Raw genomic sequence first — 22,998 nt, 5'->3', positions numbered from 1 at the left:
TTACAGATAAATATTTTACCAATGTAACAACGTGCAGTGTAATTTTGGAAATTTCAGCTTCAGTGTCAGGTGTCTGTGGGATGTGGAGTACATGCTTCATGATTTCTTCAGGTTTTCCGTTCTGAAGAGTATAGTTTGGTTGTACAGCCCTTCTATCCCCTTGTAACATCACATTTGTCACAGCCTCACAGGGTTATCACTTGTCCAACTGTATGGTTTTTGGAAACTGAAAATGTTGGGTGCTATACTGCTATCTCATCGCAGCAGACGTTATAGCTTAAAATCTGTACATTTTGAGGAAAAAGACTGTATTTATGTTTATACAGCTCCTCCTGGAACCGCCGCCTTAACGTGGTGGAGGGGTTTGAGCGCCCGAATGATCCTGGGGGCTCTGTTGTTGGGGACTTCGTGCCCCTGGTAGGGTCTCCCATGGCAAACAGGTCCTCGGTGACGGGTCAGACAAAGAGCGGCTCAGAAGCCCCTTATGAGAGACCAACAGGCCCGGTTAGAACCATGAGGCCGTCCTTCTGTGGACCCACCACCGGAAGAAGGAGCCATAGGGGCTGGTGCAATTGAGCTCCAACAGCTGCCCCCATGACCCGGAAATGGAAAAGTGGAAGAAAATGGATGGATGGATGGATGGATGGATGGATGGATGGATGGATGGACGGACGGACGGACGGATGGATGTTTATGCAGCAGGCTGGAGAGTTTATGCTCCCTCAAGTCCCACTAGTCCCACTTTAGTTGGAAATGTCCAGTCTTTCATCGCTTGTGACACAACTTTACAGCCAGTGTTGGGTAGTAACTGAATACTTGAATTCCAAATACCTATTCCAAATACAAGTATTCAGTTGCAGTTCAATAGAGTTCGGGAATATGATGTCATATCGCTAAGCATTATGGGATTAGCAGCAATTGTACACTAATGGAGATTTTAAAAGTTAGAAATACTGGAGTTCACATTAAAACACTTGGACACCACAGTGAGTTAGATGTATTTACCAGCAGTTTTTAGCTAATGTTAGTCAATGGAAATGTATGCTAACAGCTGCAAAGATGGCGGATCTCCATGGCAACTGTGGAATTTCCCGAACTCTAAATGCTGAACTGCAACAGTTTAATAGCTGGCTGATCCTTCTTTTGTAGCTATAACTGCTTTTCTGTAGTTGCAGATTAAACCTGCACGTCGATCAGGATGAACCATTCCTCTTTACAAAACTGTTGCACTTCAGCGAGATCCTGGGTTCACTCACTTTTTCCTCCCTGTCCTGTGAATGTTTACATGTTATGGCCAATACAAATTATGATAACATGCAATTGTTTGGGTGGAATTAGTTTAAGCAGACACTGTTTACTCATTCTTATGATTTTGAAAATTCCAAAGCATTCAGGTACATTTTCCTCCCACTGTTTTTAATCCTACGCCGCTTTTATGCATGATATATAATGTAAATCAACGTGAAAGTATTCTAAGTATTCAGAATACAGTACAATTAAGAACGTATTATTCTTTGTGGTGTGTGATGTATATGCAATAAACCTTATTCTATAATTGTGTAATGGAACTCTAAATAAGTTTTTTAAGAAGTCATTCGCACCATGTCTGTTTTATTCGACATTGGCTTCAGCGTGCACGTGACAAGCGCAGTTCAAAAGCCCCCGAAGCGCCTTTTACAGTCCGCGTTAATTGTCCCCTTTTGTCGTAATTCTGGCGCTTTGTGCTTTATTTCCAACGCTGTGCCTCGCAAATCCTACATTACCCAGATCCACCGAGAGACGGCCCCGCTTTCAATTGGCTCACCTCCACTTTCCCTCGCGACCGTGTCTGCGCGTGAAGGTCTGCGTACAAAGAGCGCGGGGCCAATCGCAGCGAAGGTCTTATTTACATGGAGACACAGCGGGCCAATGGGGAGTGAGCAGCGCACGGGATTTGGAGGCGTCCGCCCAATGGCAGCGCGCGCACAAGAGTTTTGGGGAGTGCTTATAATCAACATATTACCGAGGGTGTTGTATTTCGAGGTAGCGCACACATCCACCACCGCTTGGATCTTTTCGTTTTTTCGTCTCAGTGCTTTTGGATCGGGGAGTCAAAAAGAGAAAGGAAAAAAAAAAATCAAGCGTAAGATGCCGAAAAGAAAGGTGAGTGATCGAGTGTGCGTGTCGTGCCATGCAGCCCACTTTCACACTGTAGTTCTCGCGCTGTAATCGTAGGAGGTGGAAATAGCGGTGCAACCGGAAAAATAAAATAAAAAATGCGTGGCGACGTCGCGGGCAGGTGAGCGGATTCCAAAGTTTTCGGGACGTGTCGCCGCGTTCGTCGCCTCTCAGGTGTTTCCGCACCTCAGATGACCCCCTTTTCGCAGCGTCTCTCCGCCGTGACAGGGCTTCTCCATGTGAATCTTTCAGTGTGTGTTTGTTAATGGCCGAGGCTGGTGTCGTTTTTTTTTTTGTGATGGCACTTCTTTCCTGTTCAACCCCAGATAGGCTTTTTAGGAATGTCACGTATATAAATGCAGCGCGCGCACGGGCGAACGCGTCCCGCATCCCACAGGGAACCAGCGCAATGTATTTTTTTTTACCCCCCCGCTCATTGGCGACGATTTTCCCCATATCGCTGCTATAATGTGTGAAGGTGGTGACTACAGGTACAGTAGCTATGAGCCCCCCCCCCGTTCATTCGGCTGCTGCTGTGACAGAAGAATAGTGGGCACCGTGCCAGATGAATACAGGCTTATGCACACACAGGGGGAGAGGAAAGAAAAGAAAGAGGCTTTAAGCAACTATCAACGCAGCGTTAAAAAAAAGAGCGTTTAAACAACAGTGCACCGCGAGCCTTTTCTGGTGTGTAAAAACTGCCATTGTCTGCGCACATTTTGCCTTTGAGGACAGAGAATGGGGGGCCTCTAGGGGCGGAGGTCGCCCACATGCAAATGATGCCATCGCCGACCTGCAGCAAGGTTCAAGCCGCTTAACCAAGTTTTTTTTTTTTTTGTGTTTTTTTTTTCTAACGATGGAGTAGACTCAAGTGTGCGCTCTCTCCTCCGACCTGACTGCAACCTCACACATATTATGAAGAAGAAGGCTACAGATAAACAATATTAACTACGTGAATGTTAAAATATAGGCTTATTTAAAAGAAAGAAAAACTTCTGTCTTATGTTTTTCTTAGCACACAATTAATATACATTTTTAGTTAACAGCACATTTTATAATAGATTTCTGGTCTCTATGTAAGATTTTTCTTATTTTCAATACCAAATTGACAATAAGTCCATCCAGTCAATAGAGTTGGAAATGGTTTCATACAAAGATAAAGACTGAGTAACTCGAGATACAGTTCATACATTAGAGCATCACACATTTTCTGAACCTCAACAGGCATCAGTTTCTTTGAGCCGTGGGAGCCTGTTCATGTGCTTGGCCTGATTATAGCTATAGAAACATTGAGAGAATTGTAATTGTAATATATTTTATTAATTATCCAAGAGTAATTGATATATATTATATTATATATATTGATATTATAAATGTAAAAAAAAAAAAAAAAGCATATAAAATATTCTGTAAGTTAAAGTCCCTATACAGTTGTGCTCAAAAGTACAGAGTTACAGAGTTTTAGATTCCACAATTACAAAAACAAGAATATTAAAGATAACACAAAAAGGTTTTTAACCCACTCATAGTTAGTGTCTATGTGAAGTCATTTGTGTGCGGAGTTTGCTCTTTTTAAATCATAATGAAAAAACAAAGTATCAAAAATGACCCTGATCAAGAGGGTTGCTTTACCATTAGATTATACAGAACCTTCTCCACAACTACTGCAAAAGACTCCAAGCTGTCGTTGATGCTAAACGGGGCACTACAGGGTCATTTTCTTTTTTCATTATGATTTAAAAAGAGCAAACTCCCTTTTTTCACCACAAAAAGGCTTCAAACAAGCACTAACTATGAGTGAAAAAAATTCTGCCAGGGTATGTAAAGCTTTTTGAGAACAACTGTATCTGACTTGGTTTTGTTTACAAATGAAGAAAGAGAGATTGTTTCGATTGTGAGCTGATATTTGTGGTCCAAACTCATTCATAACTTTCCTAACACATTTCTAACATCCCACTTCTTCACAGGGATGAGTTTAAACCGTGCAAGTGTGTTTCAAAAGTTTCAGAGGGTAATGCTTTCACGGTGATGTAAACAACAGCAACTCCTAGCTTACATTTTCCACAAATGTATTTTACTGAAGGATAAAACACATTTTACATCTTTAGTTTCTCAAGTTTGTCCACCAAATTATACAACTGGCCCCACTTCATGTTCATATCGTACAAAAATCACCTTGAAAATAACTATTTTTAAAGTTAAACTTGAACAGGGGCCACGTCTTTGTCGGCACACATGTGTTGCTTTGTTTCGTCCCACTAACAATCTGATTATTTTTCCCAGTCTGCAGAGGGTTCCGAGGGCAAAGAGGCCTCCAAAATCACCAAGCAGGAAGTAGCGGTAGGTTAGCCGCGTGTGTTTGTTTGTGTTCATTTGTGTGCAGTGAAATAATACGTGTGTGTGTGTTTGATTGATACCAATTAATGACTAGAACGTAGGGCTGCACAATATTTGCACAATATAGTGTTTTGTTTGAGCTTTATGCAACATAGTGACAACATGATTTTAGTTTTATTGGTGAGTGGCCCACTTCACTTAAGACTTGATTTTATGTCCTTGGAGCGGGGCATCATCAGCTCGTCTCCATGATAATGTAATGAAATCGCTGACTAGTCGACTACTAAAATAATCATCAGGTGCAGCCCCAATGGAGACACATAGACACACATGGAGACTTTATTTTTCTGCAGAGATACATTTTATCACCAGGCCATTACATGCTGCTCAGTAATAACATGGTAATAGTGTAATAGGATGGGAATCACCTTAAATGCTAACTAATTTATGATCAGGATATGATTAAAGTTATTACTGTGGAATAAAGTAGAATGACAGGTGTGTGCCTGTCAAAAGTTGGGAGACACTTTTTATGTATTGGTTTTTCCTTTTATTTCAAGACTTTTTACGTTGTAGATTCTCACTGAAGGCATTCAATTATGAATGAACACATATGGACTTAGGTTTTAAACAAAGTAAAGTTGAAATAAAGTCTTAATTTTACCTTATGAAGGGGATTATTGTTTTCTAAATAATCTCGTGTTCATTCATAGTTTAAAGGTGCACTATACAACTTTTGAAGTGAAAAATAAAATCTTAATATTTGCGTATATTTGACTGTTGACTCACTGGCGTTATGGGTCCAGCATGGCGCCTTTGCTTTCCCCTCGCGTCTATGATGCTCCAGAATCAATTGTTTTGGGGTGTCTGGCCAGTTTCTGGTACGAACCCACAAAAACAACCGATCCTGGAGCATCAAAAAGGCCACTGTGAGGAGAAGTAAAGGTGCCATGCTGCACCCATGACACCACTGAGTCACTACAAGGTCAAATATATAAAATTTTAAGATTTTTTCTTCTTCTTTTTTTTTCATTTCAAAAGTTGCACAGTGCACCTTTAATGTTTTTACACAGTGTAAACAGTGTTGAAATTAAAGAAAAGCTGATACATTAAAAGTGCTTACAAACTTTTGACAGGTACTGTATGTTGTACTGTATGAGTATAATCGTGTAGTCAGCATAATTATCATGTAATTACTCTACTGTAGTTCTCAAACTCGGGTACTCAGGTGGTACTTTGGGTCATCTGCAATTTATGACTTCATTCTTTTTTTTTTTTTCATCAATTTATCAAAGTTAGATGTTTTTCCTGGTTTATAAATAGGTTTCCACACAGTTTATACACGATGGTCTTGGCAGGTTAAATACCATTTGCATCATTAGGCACCATGCTAATAGCAAAAGCATTTCCTTTAATACATTGTGCAGCCCTAGTTGAAGCCTCAGAAGGATAGCACTGATCTCTCTGTCCCTATCTCTCTCTCACTCCCTCTCTCTTGTTGATCATGCTTTGCCTCCGCAGCCCACCCGGAAGTCCGAGAGGTTGTCCAAGGTGAGTTTCCGGTCTGTCGTTACTGTCTTCACCTCTTTGGCTCCACTCTATATCTGTGAATCCGTGTTTGTTCCGTGATGTCGGGTGTCACAAGTTCAACCTGGTGCGTCCTTTTCTCTGTTGGTTTCTGTCTATTTTCAATGTGGTCTGTGTGAGCGGCTTTACTGTGATACTAGAACCACTAGATGATACTTAAAGCTTGTTCAATTTAAAGTCTTGTATGTAGCATGTGCTCAATCTCAACCTTAAGCTACACTGGACAAGAACAAATTTGTGCACAAACCACTTCCCTCAATCTCCGGAACTGAGTTTAACTAATGATCGTCTATACCAGAGATGCCTAAAGTGCGGCCAGGGGGCTGAATGTGTTACTCTAGTATAAAATATTTACATAAAAGTGTGAGATAGAGCTGGCACTAAGGTTCCAAGCCTGAACAAAGGTGTGATTACAGGGTTTAATCCTCTACTAAATAAATACTCCGTTGAATGTTTCACTGCACTGACCACCGTCTGTGACCCTGGAGCTGGGATTTTGGATGTGAGAGAGAGAGCCCTTTTTGGGTCATTAAAAACTAATTTGAGACGTACTGCTTTCTGGTTGGATAACTATCTCGAGAACCAAAAAATTAATGTGTAGCAGTTAGAGGTCGACTGAAATATCAGGCGAGACTAAAAAACAATCTAATTTTTGTCTTTTAAACTGAAGTATTTACATAAAAGTACACCACATAGAATTTTATCCAATAAATAAAATTGAAATACAATAATTTATTTTATGACAGATACTTTCATTATTGAAATATACCTCATAAATGTACAAACAAACATGTGCTTTAGCTGTCAGCAGCTCACCTCTCCTAAGACATGACTGTAACTTTACCGGGAGTGGGCGTCTCCATGGAGATGTGACTAAAGTCAGCAGAATTTGAGATTTAAACAAGTTAGGTCCTCATCCAAGTCCATTCTTTGATTACCCACTGCAGTAAGAGTTTTAGGAGAATGTTTTGTATGGATATTATAGTCCAAAATGTTACGCAGTGTGCCTTTAACGTGAATGTCCTGAATAAATCAGCCCTATGCCCCTAATAAAGCGCCCCCTGCAGTCACAGTTCAACACTGACACATGCACAGGATTATAGATTTGGCATTTTTAAAGCAGTAGTCAGTAACTCGTGCCCCTAGAGGCCATAAGCGCCACTGCAGGTGTCATAGCATGTTGCGTTTTTTTACTTAATTGTCCGTGAGAGTAAATACTACGCTGATAGAAAAGACAAAGGGAGAGGGAGATATTGTACATCCAATTACTCAATGGAGATAATTTGTTTCACTCAAACGAAATACTGTTAAAGTGGTGCTAGCCGACAGTTAGCTTTGCCCGTTAGCCTGTTAGCTTCTTCTTTTTTATGTTTCCATTAGTGTGTGTTGGTGACTCCGACAATGAAAGACCCCCCAATCACCCCATTAACACTTGTATTACCCCCAGAGGGACTACAAAAAGGATTGATTAAGGTAAACAAGTTACTTAGCATCAGCCAATCATAGTCACCATAGTCTTTATTCAGAAGGTATCCCAACATGCTCTAACTACTCCAATTAAAGGTTTAAATTGCACACTGAGCTTATTCAGCACAATAAAACCTACATTCTGTGTGCCTATAAGATCCTTTTTCCTTCAAATTTGGAATGTATCTTTCTTGCATTATGGACACTCTGTCGTGTTGTAGTCAACACCCAGCCCTAGTAAAAATGTACTTCATACTCTGCCTATAAGATGCTAAAGATCACGCTCCTCTTAAGTATTTAGGCTTCTAATCATATGTTAAAGCAAAAATGGAAAGGATTTCATGCTAGAGGTGCTAGCTACACCCATAACCCTTCCTAGAATAAACAAAAGGTTAGTTAGCTAGTCAATGGTTATTTATCCAACAGTGAGCAATGTTGACTAATTAAATCACACAGTAAAACATTAACACAAATACGTAATGTGCAACAGGGCCTAATTGATGTGCTGTGGTGTGAAATAGTGCACTTGTTGTGACATGATCCACATAAAAAATGATCAGTCTGGTGCTTCTGCATTACAGCCTCATAATTGTTAAGTTAGAACTCGTCCCGATGCTGCTCTCAGAAACAGACTGTCCCTCAGCGTCTGTTGATACTTTGCATGTTGAATCCCTCCCTATGGAAGTCTTTCATTTGCATGTGCTGCTTTATCCACTTAATGATAAATCCTACAGCTCACTGAGCCACAATACGCCCTGTAATATCATGTCGTAATGTGGTTTCCATTTAATCCTCTCCCTAAAGGCTCGGGTCTGGGTCAGCGCATTCTAAAGTAAAAACAGATATCACATGTTTCAACTTTATCTCAACAATTTTGGCCTCAAGGTGCTGTGGTTTGGTCCACACTGTGAAGACTGCGCTGAAAGTTGTGACCTAAATCTGAAGTCTTGATTTGGAAAGAGTTTTCTGTAATTGTTTACAGTTAAACCTTTCATTGTTCAATACCAAAAATGTCCGACAATGCACCGCGAGGTCGCTTTAAATCTTTCTTGTATGTAATCTGTGGATAGGCTTGTCACGATAACACAGTCTAAAGTTCGATATATTGATCATGATAAACCTTAAAGACCTTATAATGCAACAGAAAACTAACTCCAAATAAAATGAGGCAGAACTTACTTTGGATGAAAAATAAAGTATTACATTCAAAAAAATTGTGTCAATAAATGCACTAACAATAATTATTGAGCCCAAAAATGTATTCTTTATCGGTCTTTTATTGAACGATAAGTCAATATGGTAATTATCGTGACAGCCCTATCTGCAGACATTCCTTGTGCTGCAAATAGCTGATCGGTTTTGACTTTTAAATCTGTTTGTAGAAGCCTGCTCCTCCTATGGCTGACGTCAAGCCAGTGAAAAGGGTTGTCAAGGTACAGTACAATTTAACATTAACATTTGCAATCTTGCCCGAATAAGAATGACTGAAACACTGTATAGTACATAAGTCAAATGTAATCAGAGTTTGTTTCCCGATATTTGCAACTACTCCTTGTGTGTGTGTATTGTAGGGCTGCAAGGTTTATCGATACTGAATCGCAATTGAGTTTTTGACAACTGCAATAACTTAACCTCAAGACTTTTTCCTTCTGTCTCTGGTGTTAGAGTGATAAATGTTCACCAATCAGAATTGTCGAGCTTTGTGATCTCAGGTTCAAAAACAGATAAAAGGTCTGAGTTTCCTTAAAGCGGATTCTAAAGTGTTTAGATAAACGTTATGCCATCGTTAGGCCATCATATTGTTCCACATCGCGCAACCCGACCACGCACGCCACGATCTACGTGCACGTATCGACTCTACCCCGCACATACTTCTGTTTCCACCACATGCACACCCGTATTTGTTGTGGGTTGAGCCCCCACGGAGGAGCACGCTATACAGATCGTCATTAAAAGTTTTGTAAGCCGCAATGAGAACAAATGTGGACAAATGCTGCCTTCTGGTGGGACTTATAGAATCATTCAGAGGTGCCAAGCTGCATTAAAACAGAAAAGAAACCACTAAATACAACTATGAAGGTAAGCTACATGCAAATGTTATGCTAACACCAGCTAACGCTACGCTAACAGCCGCTAAATGCTAATATCGGCAAAAATCTCCTTTTAGAACAGCCGTGTGATGTTGTGGAATATTAAATCCGTATGACCTGCGTGTTAAGAGTGAGGGCTGTCCAATCAGAGGCCAGAGTCTGTTCACGTCACATCAGACACGGACTAGCGCGCTTTGGCCACAGCCAGAGGTCCGTCCCAAAACCTATACCTGGTCAGACCGGTTTGGCCCTGGCCTTTGTTATGGAAAAAAACGGGTGAAAGAGCCATTCGGCTCTTTAGTCAGTGCCTTTAGTCACGTGGCTGTCCCCCAGAGGTACTCTGAATGTCGGAGAAAGAAGAGGGCGCTGTTCATATAAAACCTAAAAGTGACATGACTTCCTTTACTCATCACTTTAGAAGTTTATGCATTTAAATGTATCAAATATGAAACTTGCGAATCGAATCGGAATATTTGTCCGAAAAATCTGTTTTGTTTTTTGTCAGAATTGTCCAGCCCTAGTGTACTGGTCACTTCCATCACAAAAAGGTTGTGGCCTGTAATTAGTCCTTAAACTGGGCCAGGACTCCACCCAGAAATTAGACTAATAAGTCGATCTGTGTTTGACTAGCCTTTAACAAAAGCAGTAGGTGACCGCATGGATTACTTAGCTGGAAGATTATCCTGCTGGACTTGAGTCGACGAGGGACACAGGACACACTCAACACAGAGAGGCCCCATCTGGCACAGGAATCAAACCTGAGACCTAGCTGAGTGCTAGTTACTCAGCCATCGTCCTGTTTTGATGGTTTTGTTTCTCCTTTTCACTTCAGAAGATGGCAGAAGAGAAGGGGGCTAAGGTGGCCAAGAAAGGCGGCGCTAAAGGAAAGAAGGACGATAACCTTGCTGAAAACGGCGGGGAAACGAAGACCAATGAGGTAAGAGCAGGACTGTGTGTCATGTCACATGATTTGTTTACAGCAGGAGAGTCCAACCTGTTGCTCAGGAGCTACCAGTGGGTCGCCAAAGGTTTTCTACGTGATGAGCTAAATTGCCAAAATAAGTAATAGATTCATTTTCTCTCCGAGCAGTGAGTGAGATATGAACCTGTTTGAAACGGTCTGTAAACATGTAGGTCAATATGGAAAACTATTAGGAAAACTGAAGTAATTCCCTTTCTCTTTGCGATAAAATACAACAGCATCTTTGCTAGGGCTGGGTACCGTTACATTTTTTTGATACTGGTACTTAAAGGGACTGTACACAGTTTAAAAATGTTAAAATTATGTATCTTCCTCCCCCTACATGCTCCAGCCATGTCCTAAGGTGTAGAATGAGCTCAGACCTATTCACCACAACTGCCTCTAAAATCCTGCACTGTCACTCAAAAGGTTGTTACTTCGGGTCCGAAGTGCCGTCATGCATGAGCTTAATACAGAGACTGCAGTTACACGTATGACCTGAGGTGGCGTTAGTGAGCATGAAATGACCAACTTGCATCTAGCCCCTTTAAACAATACTTTTTCGATACCTATACTAAAATATTTGTCATATATAACCATAAAACAGATTAATAATGTTAAATTATTCCTTTTCCTTCCAAAATTTTCCGCCCAAATTTTCCAGATTTTTTCCCCCTACATTTTATCAATTAGTTTTTTCCCAAATTTTCATGTTTTTCCCCACATTTTTTTCATTTCATTTCTTTTCCCATTTCCCCCCCATTTTCCCCCCTGTTTTTTCCCACTTTTCTTCCATGATTTTTCCCTCATAGTCTTCCCTAATCTTGGCTACTAACTGTCCAGGATGTTCTCCACAAACTCCCATAGTTATTGAAGTAGCTTGTGTAGGCCTGTTTATAAATGTAGTCTGATATTGTTGCTGAAAATAAAGCATGTACTTCAGAGCTCTCCAAACAATTCCAGTCCCTGTTATAAAAATATTTTTTTTCCCCAAAATCGCTCAACCCGAGTGACAGGCCCATCCAAAAACAGAACAATAATACTGCTTTTGAACATGTTTATACCCACATACATGTTACATTATCTAATAGCATCTTCCTTCATGTGTCCGATCCCACACACTTGCTGTAGATCTATGTCTCTCGCCCTTCTGTGCGCGTGTCCTCCATGCGAAGTACGGCGCCCGTCCTGATGTCAGTGCGCGGGCAGAGCGACACTGTCAAAGTGAAGGGTATGACCGCGCGCCGCTGACCCCGTCCTCCAGTGTGATTCTCCATTAACATGACTAACTGCTGTTAAAATACATGTGTGCTGTGCAGTGTTGGGTGTCATTAACAAGAGCAAAAGTGCGTGCACATGTAGCGCGGGATGTAATGCTCTGTGAAGGAAAGGTAAGCCGTGATATGAAGAGGGTTGAGGAGAGCGCAAGGACTTGTGGGCAGTAAGTAAATTTAAGTGCTGTACTTAAAGGGACTATAGGGAGTTTAAAAATGTTAAAATTATGTATTTTACCTGTTCAACTGCCTCTAAAATCCTACACTGTCACTTCCGGTCCGAATTGCCGTCATTCACGAGCTTAATATAGAAGGTGCAGTTACACATATGGCCTGAGGTGGCAGTAGTGAGTACAAAATGGCCAACTTGCATCTAGCCCCTTTAAGGAGAGTTTTTGAGTATCTGTACTTTACTTGAGTACTATTTTTGTGGAGAACATTCTCCTTTTCCTCCGCTATATTTGAAAGATAAATACAGTACATGCTACTCCGCTACATTTCTATAAAGGCTGCAAAGTAAAAAGTACATTTGTCCATTTGTTTTAATCTCTTAACCCCCTACCTGAACCAAGCACATTTTCTCCAGTTTGGCTTTACCCAAAGCGACAAAAACCTGACCGAAAAGTGATTAAAAGTCACAAAAGAGCAACAAAAAACAACGGGAAAAAATGTGCTGGAATAATAGCACAATAAACACAACAAAAAATGACAGAAAGACGTCAAACACACAGCAAAAAAGGTAACAAAAATGTGATTTAAACGCAACAATTCTTTTATTTGTCCTTTATTTAGCTTTTAGATTTGGGTTTTGCCGAACTGGAGAAAATGCACTCCGGTAAGGTGAGGGTTAAGAGGTTAAAAGCCCAATAATGCGCACTCCAGAACAGTAGGTGGCGCTGTGGAGATGCAATGTAATTTTATGCATCATTTTTGAAGCCGCAAAATGTTTTTCTTTAATTCCCGCTGGCATTCGCTGGGCCATTGTTTCAATAAGCTTCAGCAGTGTCAGAAGATCCAGTGTTCTCCAAGATCTTGTATTGATGATGGGAGAGCGTGACCACTGCGCAAAGCCTTCTGCACATCCCAAAGATTCTCAATGAGGTGAAGATCTGAACTCTGCGACGGCCAATCCGTGTGTGAAAATGATGTCCCTGAACCACTCTTTCACATGTGAGCCTGATGAATCCGGGCATTATTATGTTAGAATAAGAAATCCTGACCAAGCAGCAACCCCAGATCATACCAGTTTGTGAAATCCAGGTGGTGACTTGTTTGGTCCGGCAGTGTATTTTAAATATTTTGAAATCTAACAATAAGTACAACAAGGATAGGAGGTGGGGTGTTTTTCTACTATACTGTGTTGCAACAACCATCGTACCACAGGCTACACCCAAGGTAACACCAAACCGGGAAATTTGGATATTGTTACATCCCTGTTCATCGAAGCCAGTACCTCCCTGGCAGTGAACGGTGAAGTAAAGTGGGCCAAGGACAGTTTTTAGACGCCACTCTGCCTCACAGTCACTTTCCTAAAGGTGATTGGCTAAGTCTGTTCTCTGGAAGCCCAATAAACCATTTGCAACACAGTGAAAAGAAACAAAATTGTATCCCAGCGCATGGGTTACAACGAATGGTTAAGAACAAGGTATGTCTGCCACTAACACGTAGATTATAATTGGTAAGTTGCTTGAAAAATGTGTGATGTTTTGGTGTTTTTTGACAGCCGGCAGTAACTAAGCGATGAGCTGTTTACTTTCGGTGTTGCCTCACTGATCGTCCCATCTTTGACCATAGGAAACTGAGGAGGAGGAGGCCGAGGAGAAGGCGTAAAGAAGCTGGACGCGCCCCACTGGACTCGTCCCCTTTGACTCCATGGCAGCAAAACATCTTTTTTTACTGACGATTTTTGTACCATGTTGATTTTTTTTTCTTCTTTAGACTTGTGATAGTGCAGACAGACAACCAGCTTCTCCATGCCACTCATCTTCTAGACTTAGACTTACGGTTTTACTTCTCCTCGAACCCTTGTATCACTATTTCCACCCCGAGCTGCGAATATTCTTGACTGTTATGAATTTTGGCAGCTGTGTTTGTACTTCTCCCACTAAGTGATCGTGATCGTTAAAATTGACAACATAGAGATTAGTTGTAAATGAAATGAGACCATTTGATTTCTCATGTAAAGTTAATGATAAATAAGACGACTTGTTAAAATTTGCTTCCTTAAATTCCTTTGACTTTGTGGTTTATGGATATTTGGCACTGGTTTTGTTACACTCTTTTCACAAGTTTACGTCATGGAGTCAGATTCTGGGCTCCATGCATGTTATTGTTCACCCACTTTGCCTATTTATGAATGTAGAGCGTGAGTTAGTGATGGATAGTGGTGGCCGATGGCGCAGATTGGCTGCCTCGCTTCCGTCACTCTACCCCAGGGCAGCTGTGAGAGGTTTGTCAAGCTTGTGAAATCAAATGTAAGCGTCTGTACTGGGTTTTGCCTCTCATAATCTTTCAGCAGCAAGCGGAATATTTACTGATCTAGTGGGGAATGCTTTACCTTTGACCACGGGCACCAGAAGTGCTCCGGCTTCTTGTTGAATAGGCTCTATGCACGCAAATGGCACATGACTCAATGCGATCCTTCCTTTCTCGCTATTTTCCCATTAAGAATTAGCGCTGTCTTGCACAAATCAACGAATAGTTCAAGAAAACATCACTGACGGTGAGATACTGATCCGAAGTCACTACGTGTTAAAAACAATACGTTCTTGACTGCAGGAATATGTCTGTGTTTTGAGACTTTATCTCAGAGCTAACGGCCAGTGTCACCACAAAAATGAAAAGACTAAAAGATATTTATACTAATGATTTTTTTGTGCAAGCTCATTCAAAATATTGTTGACATTTTCATTTTTAATTAGAACACTCACCGGGAAGAGCACGGAAATTTCCTCCGGTGAATTCTTTGCTCCTGACGCCATGTTTTATTTTAACATGATGCTAGTGACTGTCAGCCAGTAACTCACTGCCTGCCATGGAATCTTAAAGGGGGGGTATTATGCAAAATCGACTTTTTCAAGCTTTACATCATGTTATTAAGTCATTCCCTCATTAAAAACATGCCTGAAGTGTTGCCTTAGCACATTCACGTATTTTCGAGTAATCTGTAAAAACTCCGATGGCAGCCATTTTAGGGATAAAACGCCTGATTCCTTCAGGAAACGCCTCCGACCTCCAGGATACGCCTCCGACCTTTCGTCACCAGCCGAGTAACCAACCACTGCCCCTCAGCAGAACCCCCTCCCCGCAGTGTCTAGCCCTAAGATGTAAACAGAGTCATCATGGAGGATTAGCTTCATGTGTTGTGAACCGGAGCCACAGCAGACTTTTACAAAGACACACATCAGTGTTTCTGTTACCGAAACACCCAGGATTAAAACCGGTGACAAGAACGCTTATTTCAGTGTCTGGTTCTGCGCTGGGCCTTGATGATGCACAGAGCCTCCGGAGAAAGCTAATGCTAAGCTAAACCTCGAGTCATCACGTGAAAACGAGAAATATGCACACATAAAGTCAATAAAACCACCACACACATAAAGAACCGTTTAACAATGATCACACACGGAGCCAGGCTTGTTGATTTGGAAGTTTATTGCTCACATTTCATCTACAATGGGTCATAGCATAGAGTGGCTTTCTCCCGGAGCTAACAAGCTAGCCGCGATAAGCTAACGGGAAAATTCACTGAATACAAGCAGCATATTATGCATTGAAAACGTCACTAAAACAGGCAACTGCTTGAAGCAGCCTTTATGATGATCACACACGGAGCCTGGCTTGTTGATTTTGTAGTTTATTGCTCACTTTTCATCTACAGTGAGTCGTAGCCGAGTGGTTTTCTCCCGGAGCTAAGGCACTATTAGCCACGACAAGCTAACAACCTTCACCTTCACAACATTCATTGAAAACAGGCAGCATATTATGCACAAATAACGTCAATAAAGCAGGCAACTACTTGAAGCAGCCTTTACGATGATCACACAATGAGCCTGGCTTTACACATTTGTGGTTTACTGCAGACTTTTCATCAACAATGAGCTGTAGTCGATTATAACAAGCTAACGGGTAACCTCGAAAAACCATTGTCCACCTGCACAGATAATGTCCGTCTTTCAATCGTATGGGCTCCTGCAGATCCTGGTGTCGTCCATGGGGGTATAGTTAGAGATCCATAGGGCATGGCAGATGCAAAGAGATAGCCTCCAAACAGCAGTTATTTTTCAGGCAAGAGCCCCTTCCAAGCGTCCGGTGTGGAAGGTTTGTCTCCAAATAATATCCTGTGTGGCCATTGTTCACAAAGTGATAAACAGTAGCTCCTTTCCAACAATAAAAATTAAAATGCACCGATCGTAGTTTCAATACAGTTGAGACAACGAGCGCAGTGTTGTGATGCCACAGACAGCGTGTGGAGGGGGCGTGTCGGAAAGGGTCAGAGGTTCTTAAAGAGACAGGGGCCTATTTCAAGTCTTTCGCTACCGCCATTTTGAAAGAGCAATTTTATACAAGGCAGTTATTCTAATTTACTGCATTTACAGACCAACAGAAGGTTTCGTCATCATTGTAGTGTGCTATAGACTGGTGCTATGTGGCTGAAAAAAGCATAATACCCCCTCTTTAAGCTATTTATTTTTTTAAACAAGACCTCACAGGTAGACAGGACGAGCAAGTGACGACTGAGGATCCACTCGGTAGTCACGGGACGCTCCAGTGCATTAAGCCTATTGGCACACATTGCCCGAGATGGTACTTATTACGGCAAGTCTAAAAATTCCTCATGATTAAAACTAACATTTTATTGTCAGGGAGAGATAGCATTGTGATTCTCAGCCTAAATAAAGGTGTGGGGAACGGTTCAAACCTCTCTTAAATGCACCCAGTTGAATGTTTCAATTTGAATGTTCAATTTGCGGCTTTCCATGGAAACGGTTTGGACACCCCTGGGATCGACACAATAGACGGTTAATTAGCAGATACCAGGACAGTCATGGATAATGGATATCAATTCTCACTAGAGGCTGTTGAACGATTTGAGAGACAGTTTTTTTTTATAAGAGATGGGTGATACCAATAGGTAAACCCCGCTATACTGTTTTAGTTCATCGCTGACGAAACCTCTTGAGGCGAGAGGCGAAACATTCTCACAGCCCAGTACAGATCTTCTTCATTTTTGATCTCAACCCAACACATTACCTTCACACAGGCAAAGTGGGTGTCTTGCCCAAGGACGCAAGGGTAACAAAGATAGTATGCTCTGGTGGGAGCTTAGGATTGACTTTACTTACTATAAGGACAGCTACACTGACTGAGCTACTGCCACCTTAAGAAAAAAAACAAAAAACTTGGAATTTACTTCCTTTTGAATTTATCCACCACCGTTTACACATTTACGCTTTTGTACATGTATGCAGAGTGAATGAGTTTGTCAGTTTCTCCATTTTATCCAACGGACTGTCCCCGCCCTTCCCTCCCCTCTCCTTTTCTCCCCCTCTCCTCTTCTAAACGTCCCGCCGCAGCAGAGTGACATAGCAATAACGAGTGGTGCTTCTGTTCTCTTTGGCTCTTTTTTGGCTCCTTTGACTTTGGACCCTCTGGGCTTCTGAGTTTCACCCCGTTGGAAGATTATTTTGAAATAAAAGTTGGGAAAATGAAAAAAGTTTGTCACTTGTTTTTTGTTGTGTGAAGAAGAAGCCGATATTCGTGTCATTTTAAAAGAAAGACAAGAAAATGATCACAGTATTAGGTGACACATTATCCATATCAAGAGAAGCCACCGTATTGATCAATATCAAAAAATCCCTGAGACGTACACAATTTTTGCTAACACAGGCAACAGCCCAAAGGTTCAGCCTTATTTATGGTCCTTATTTTAGCCAGTATTATTCTCAGACTTGCTTTGACTGAATAAAACAATCACGATTTTTGTTCGAATCAAAGTGTATCGTACAGTGTTGAAACGGTTTTTATAAAATATCGTTATTGCAATATTCCAGCCAATCACACAGCCCTAAAATAAAACATTATTTCTGTTTTCCAACCGCACCACAGAAGCAACAGACGGGCTGCATAATTTTGCCCACAGCGTGTCGTGATGTCATGTGACTCCCAGTGGCGGTCAGGTAGGCTGTCATGTTCATCACGGTCGTTTTAAGGGAGTCCTGTGTAAAGGGAGCACAAAGCGGCTGGTTGTGCGTTCCCGGGGTCGCGGGGGGGCACGTGGCCATGTTAAATACAACTGCTGCGTCAGGAAGTGAAAGGTCAGCAGTTGCCAAGTGTTTGAACCGATGGAGCCGTACTACTGTGCCATCCACTCTTTATAATGTAGCACTCTTGAAAAACGAGAGCAAAGGAGGTCAGGAAAATAGTCCTTTTCACAAAACACTTGAGCACTTTCCTTTATAACATTAGAATGTCTTTACTAAAGTAGCAGGAAAAGGTAGCCAGTTCTCAAGCAAATAAATACATAAATGTTGAACCACTCGGCTACAAAGGACAAAGGAGGACAAAATTGCTAACAGTGGCCATAATAGAACTGCTGTACTTCATTGTCTAAACAGGGCGGTATGAAGGTGATCCCCCAATAAAATAAAAACAAAATAACAAATTACCCATATATTCAGCATTTAATGTACACTAACAAGTGATCTAGATCAGGAATTCCCAAACTTTTTAGGCCAGAGCCCCCAAAATTACCATGAGAATAATCCAGGACTCCCACACTATCAATATTTGTATCTTAAAGGTGCATTATGCAACTTTTTATGTGGGGGGAAAAGTTGATATTTGTGTGTATTTGACCTTGTAGTGACCCTGCAGCTGAATCAGTGGTCAGCATAATGCCTTTACTTTCCATCACAGTGGTCTCTACAACGCTCCAGGATCACTTGTTTGGGAGGTTTTCACTGCTGACGGAGCCTCTCCCCAGAAAACCTATGAAACAATTGATCCTGGAACGTTGTAGAGACCACCGTGATTGAAAGTAAAGGTGCCATGCTGACCACTCATACAGCTCCTGCCACTACAAGGTCAAATACACACAAATATCAACCTTTTTTCCCCTGCATAAAAGTTGCATAATGCAGCTTTAAAATCACAGCAGGGTATTAGATTGCTGTCATATTCAAGCATGTTTCTCACAATCTTCTGGGGTCCAGAGGATAAATAAATGGGGCAACATTTGCTCTCTCCAAGCCTGATGCTGAGTCCCTCATTGCTGTAACACTGGATGGGTTTCGAGGTCAGAAAAGAAAGCCTTTAAAACTACACAAAACTTAACTTATTCACATATATCAAAGGTTTTCATTGTTATACCTAGTGGAGTGCAATATATAGTTTTGAGAAAATAAACAACATAACATAATCCGATATATTTGTTTTCCGTCTTATAGCGAGATAACAGTGCACTAAAAATAACGTTATTGTTTACAGTTTAATTTATAGTTTATAGCATTATAAAAACGATGCTTTGGCAGGGACTTTATCTCACTGGCTTGTAAAATGTTAAATCCTATGCAAACATCCTGACTCGCTGGCAGCTCCTTTCCAAAAACAGTTATCAATTATATTTTAATCTAATTTGTTTTGTCTGCCTAACCTTTGCTCCTCTTGACCCCATTCAGTGCTGATGCAAAGGGAGCAGAGAGATGTTGCCTCCTTGTGGTGAGCATCACTATCACAGTTCCAGGTCTTTCCATAGAATGTATTATTAGTTTGTTATGCAATTATTACCTTACACTGACAATGTTCAAATCCAGGGTCCTCTTCAGCGGTGCATTTGACAACTGATTGCATTTTATCTACTCTTTTCGCTTTCAATTAAATTTATAATGATGCTTTCAATCAATGTGATGTGCTTTCTGCTAGTTTAATGTAGCCTCCTATCATATCCTTGTTCCACAATGCACTTTGAATTACTTTACGAATTGTGCGCCCTTAAGAGCAAGGAATTTTAAACTGTCATGTTGCAGATGTTTTGGTTAATATCTCAAGCCTTTCCACATGAAACAAAAGCAGGCACAAAGTTTAACATCTCCTCTGTCAACACAAATGGTAAGGTTGAACAGTTCTCTAATGCGGCATTGTTCAATCACAAGGCCATGACTTTTTGTCTTTTGAATGGACTGTATGGCATCAGAAAATGTTGCTCTCTGCCCGACATGACAGATTCGTTACGTGTGAACTTATTGACTATGTAACAATTTGTAATTTATAAGTTGAGCTGGGCATGTCTGGTGTCCACTAGTTAGTTTAAATGTTATTTCACTTTGCCGTTGTGTCCATGAGCACTTCAGCCACATAGCCAATTAGTGTGATTGATTGTATTAGACATAGATCTGTTAGTCTGTCCCGGGGCAACTGAACAGATTTTAAAGTGTAACAACAAAATTCATGGTTGAAAACATTGCATAGTTCAAAAGGCTTTAAGAGAAAATAGACGATAACTGAGCGTGTGGAAGTGAAATGCTTTTCACTGGTCAGTTTGTCATGCCCATGATAAGAGCACACAGAGGGGTTTGGAGTGACGTTCCCACATCATCACCATCATCAGGAGGAAGAAAAGAGCAAGGGAACGGAGAAGTCAGTGTTTGGGTGTAATAAGTCATTTGACAGTGTTATTAACAAGTTGCCATTTTTGCATTTTCTTGCATTGCTAAAAATGCAGCCATGCTTACGAGGAGGGATGCCCTAAAAAAGCTGAGCAGTGGGATCCAGTCAAAAAGGTTTAGGGCCAAGTTTTGTTGGGGGAAAAAAATGTTAATTCATGCTTCCCCAATCACTTTTAAAGACAATATTGTTCAGGCTGTTTTAATGAAATGTGATTTTGATCTCACGTGTGCAACAAAACAGGTGAAAAGGAATGTGCATAAAACGTATTATAGCACATTCAAGAAAAGGCTTAATATATGCTCACATATAGGCAACTGTTATTCATACCTTTATAGGGATAGTGACTTAGTTGAAACTAATTAACAAGTCGACAGTGGTGCACTTTGAACCTCGGGAACTACTACAGGTGTGTGGTTTGAGAATGCTACTTTTTTGCTTTTGTTTTGTTTGTGCACATCTAGATCAGGCGACTGCAAAAACATGGTCCACAATTTCCACCTACAACATTTTACGCATGTGATCTGCCCAAATATAAACGACCTTTCATTTGACTGTTTGCTGTTTGTGTCGATGCTCCTCACACTTTCTCCTGTGAGCTGTACTGAATGACGCACAGGGACACTTTCCCTTTGATGATCTGTGGCAGTGTGTATCAATGCCCGATCGCCATTAAATGCCTAAACTCACGAGGTCTCATTCATTAAGCTGCATTCCCCCTCCGTCCCCAGCCCTTCCCCCATTTTACTGCCTGCCTGCCAGTTATTTGGAAGAGAGAAATGGACGGCTTCTTCTTCCCCACCAAACGGCTTCCAGAGAAAGTGGGTGTGTATGCCTGACGTCTTGTTACACAATAACGACACGGCGATAGCAACTGTATCTAACAATGACCCCCTCAAAAAAAAGAAAAAAGAAGCAACATAGCGCGTTAACATGGATCAAAGCGCATAGTGTTTCAACGTAGCCTTTAAAAAAATCCTTCAGATGAGTCTTGTTTTAGCCCCGTGCATAAAATATAGGCGCCATCAAAGGTTTGCTCTGTCGCCTAATCTACCAATCAGCCCATAAGAAGCGCAAAATGGCGATTCCTATTAATTTCTTTTGACGGAATAAATACAATATCGCAGTAAAATAACATTATTTTTTGCAGCAGTGTGTCCTCTTCCAGTACGCAGCCATTTCTACCTCCCTTCTCGAGCGCAGTCGTATTCGTAGTCCTCCGCAGAGGGGCTCATGCGTTAGAGGGGGAGGGGATTTGGCCAAACGCTTTGACTAAACAACCCAGCCCGCGCAGACAATTGCCTCGAGGGTAGACATAACGAATAAGCCAAGGCCCGTCGGTTATTTCTGAACAGGACACGGTAAATTGTCCGCGAAAGCCAAGCACTAGTTGCCACTGCGCGGAGGAGGACGTCGTGACGCAGCCGGGACTTTACGCGAGCGCGAGCTGAATGGAGGCAGCCTCTTCCTGGTGGATAAACAGTGACAGCTACAGGGCAGCCACCGAGACCCACAGCGCCGAGGCTTCTCCGGCGCTGCCCTGCCAAAACAACCCCCCAAAATGGCTTCAGACAGCGCGCACATCGCGCAGTTGACCTCGGGTAAGTCGCGGGGACGTCGGGAAATGCGCCACGTTTGTCTAAATACCACACATTTTGCCGATGTCCGCTTTCTAACGCAGCTCCTGTCCTCCTCTCCCCCTTCTCTCCACCAGAACTGTACTTCCTAATAGCCCGTTTTTTAGAGGCTGGACCGTGCCAAGACTCGGCACAGGTTGGTGTTTCGGTTATGTAGGACTTTGAAAGACACATCCGAAATGATCACGGAGTTTAATTTTGCGTTTTTGTGCTATTTTCAGAGCCTGATAAGGGAGGTGCAGGCGAAGGAGGTAAGCAGTCAGCAGCACTGTGATGCCTCTCAGTGCACTGTATTCGCGTGGCTTCGCTTTAAATAACAAATTACTGTTTCAAAATATCACTTTGCACATTTATGGACCTGATTGTGACAGGAGACGTTGTTTTTTCTATCCAGCTGCTACCCAAAAGAGTGGATTGGACGGGGCAAGAACACCCTGGGACATACGAAAATTTGGTAAGCATGCACTATAACTGAGGAAAAAGTTTGCAGAGAGCAAAATAAGACTTGAATTTCCCGCAATTTCAAATCAGGTGGTGAAGTTAAAAGGCTGTAAGGCAGTGGAAGTGGCTTTGGCTGCCACTTAGAGACGATTTAGGGCGCCGAGGGGTCAGGTCCACACTTACTGGGCTTTTAGAGTGAGTTTGGGACCACGCACGACCTAATGGCTTTAATTGTTGTTGATAAAATGTGAGTGAAAAGTTGATACGTCATGAGTGTTGTGGTGTAGCAGCGCGAGGATCCGGAGGAGGGACTCCCTGCGCCACAAGGCTGAGAATGGAGGCGCTCTTGTCCTGCCTTAATACGAGTGCACGAAAAACACAGGGGG

At 41.7% G+C, this 22,998-nt stretch overlaps 2 protein-coding genes across 2 annotated transcripts in view; both read left to right on the top strand.

Annotated features, from left to right (window-relative positions):
* Window positions 1–1,992: 1,992 nt before the first annotated feature.
* Window positions 1,993–11,957, top strand: hmgn3 (high mobility group nucleosomal binding domain 3). The gene is made up of 6 exons (XM_079572878.1): window positions 1,993–2,142; window positions 4,441–4,497; window positions 6,016–6,045; window positions 8,931–8,981; window positions 10,471–10,575; window positions 11,731–11,957. The coding sequence occupies exons 1-6, from the start codon at window positions 2,128–2,130 to the stop codon at window positions 11,848–11,850; spliced, it is 378 nt and encodes a 125-aa protein (XP_079429004.1). The 5' UTR covers window positions 1,993–2,127; the 3' UTR covers window positions 11,851–11,957.
* Window positions 11,958–21,839: 9,882 nt separating this feature from the next.
* phip (PHIP subunit of CUL4-Ring ligase complex) overlaps window positions 21,840–22,998 on the top strand; it is a 31,790-nt gene continuing 30,631 nt past the window's right edge. The window contains 5 exon segments of the mRNA XM_079572629.1: window positions 21,840–22,087; window positions 22,090–22,135; window positions 22,249–22,307; window positions 22,393–22,422; window positions 22,566–22,625. Of these exon segments, the coding sequence (XP_079428755.1) occupies window positions 21,986–22,087; window positions 22,090–22,135; window positions 22,249–22,307; window positions 22,393–22,422; window positions 22,566–22,625 (297 nt within the window). The 5' untranslated portion in view covers window positions 21,840–21,985.

Source organism: Gobius niger (genome assembly GCF_951799975.1).
Source record: "Gobius niger genome assembly, chromosome: 15".
Lineage (NCBI taxonomy): Eukaryota > Metazoa > Chordata > Actinopteri > Gobiiformes > Gobiidae > Gobius > Gobius niger.
This window is presented reverse-complemented; position numbering and strand designations above follow the sequence as displayed.

What these genes read in the sequence shown, in the direction of transcription:
- hmgn3 (XM_079572878.1), top strand. An exon ending in AGTCCGAGAGGTTGTCCAAG is followed by an intron (nt 6,046 to 8,930) that starts GTGAGTTTCCGG and finishes ATCTGTTTGTAG; the next exon opens with AAGCCTGCTCCTCCTATGGC. An exon ending in CAGTGAAAAGGGTTGTCAAG is followed by an intron (nt 8,982 to 10,470) that starts GTACAGTACAAT and finishes TTTTCACTTCAG; the next exon opens with AAGATGGCAGAAGAGAAGGG.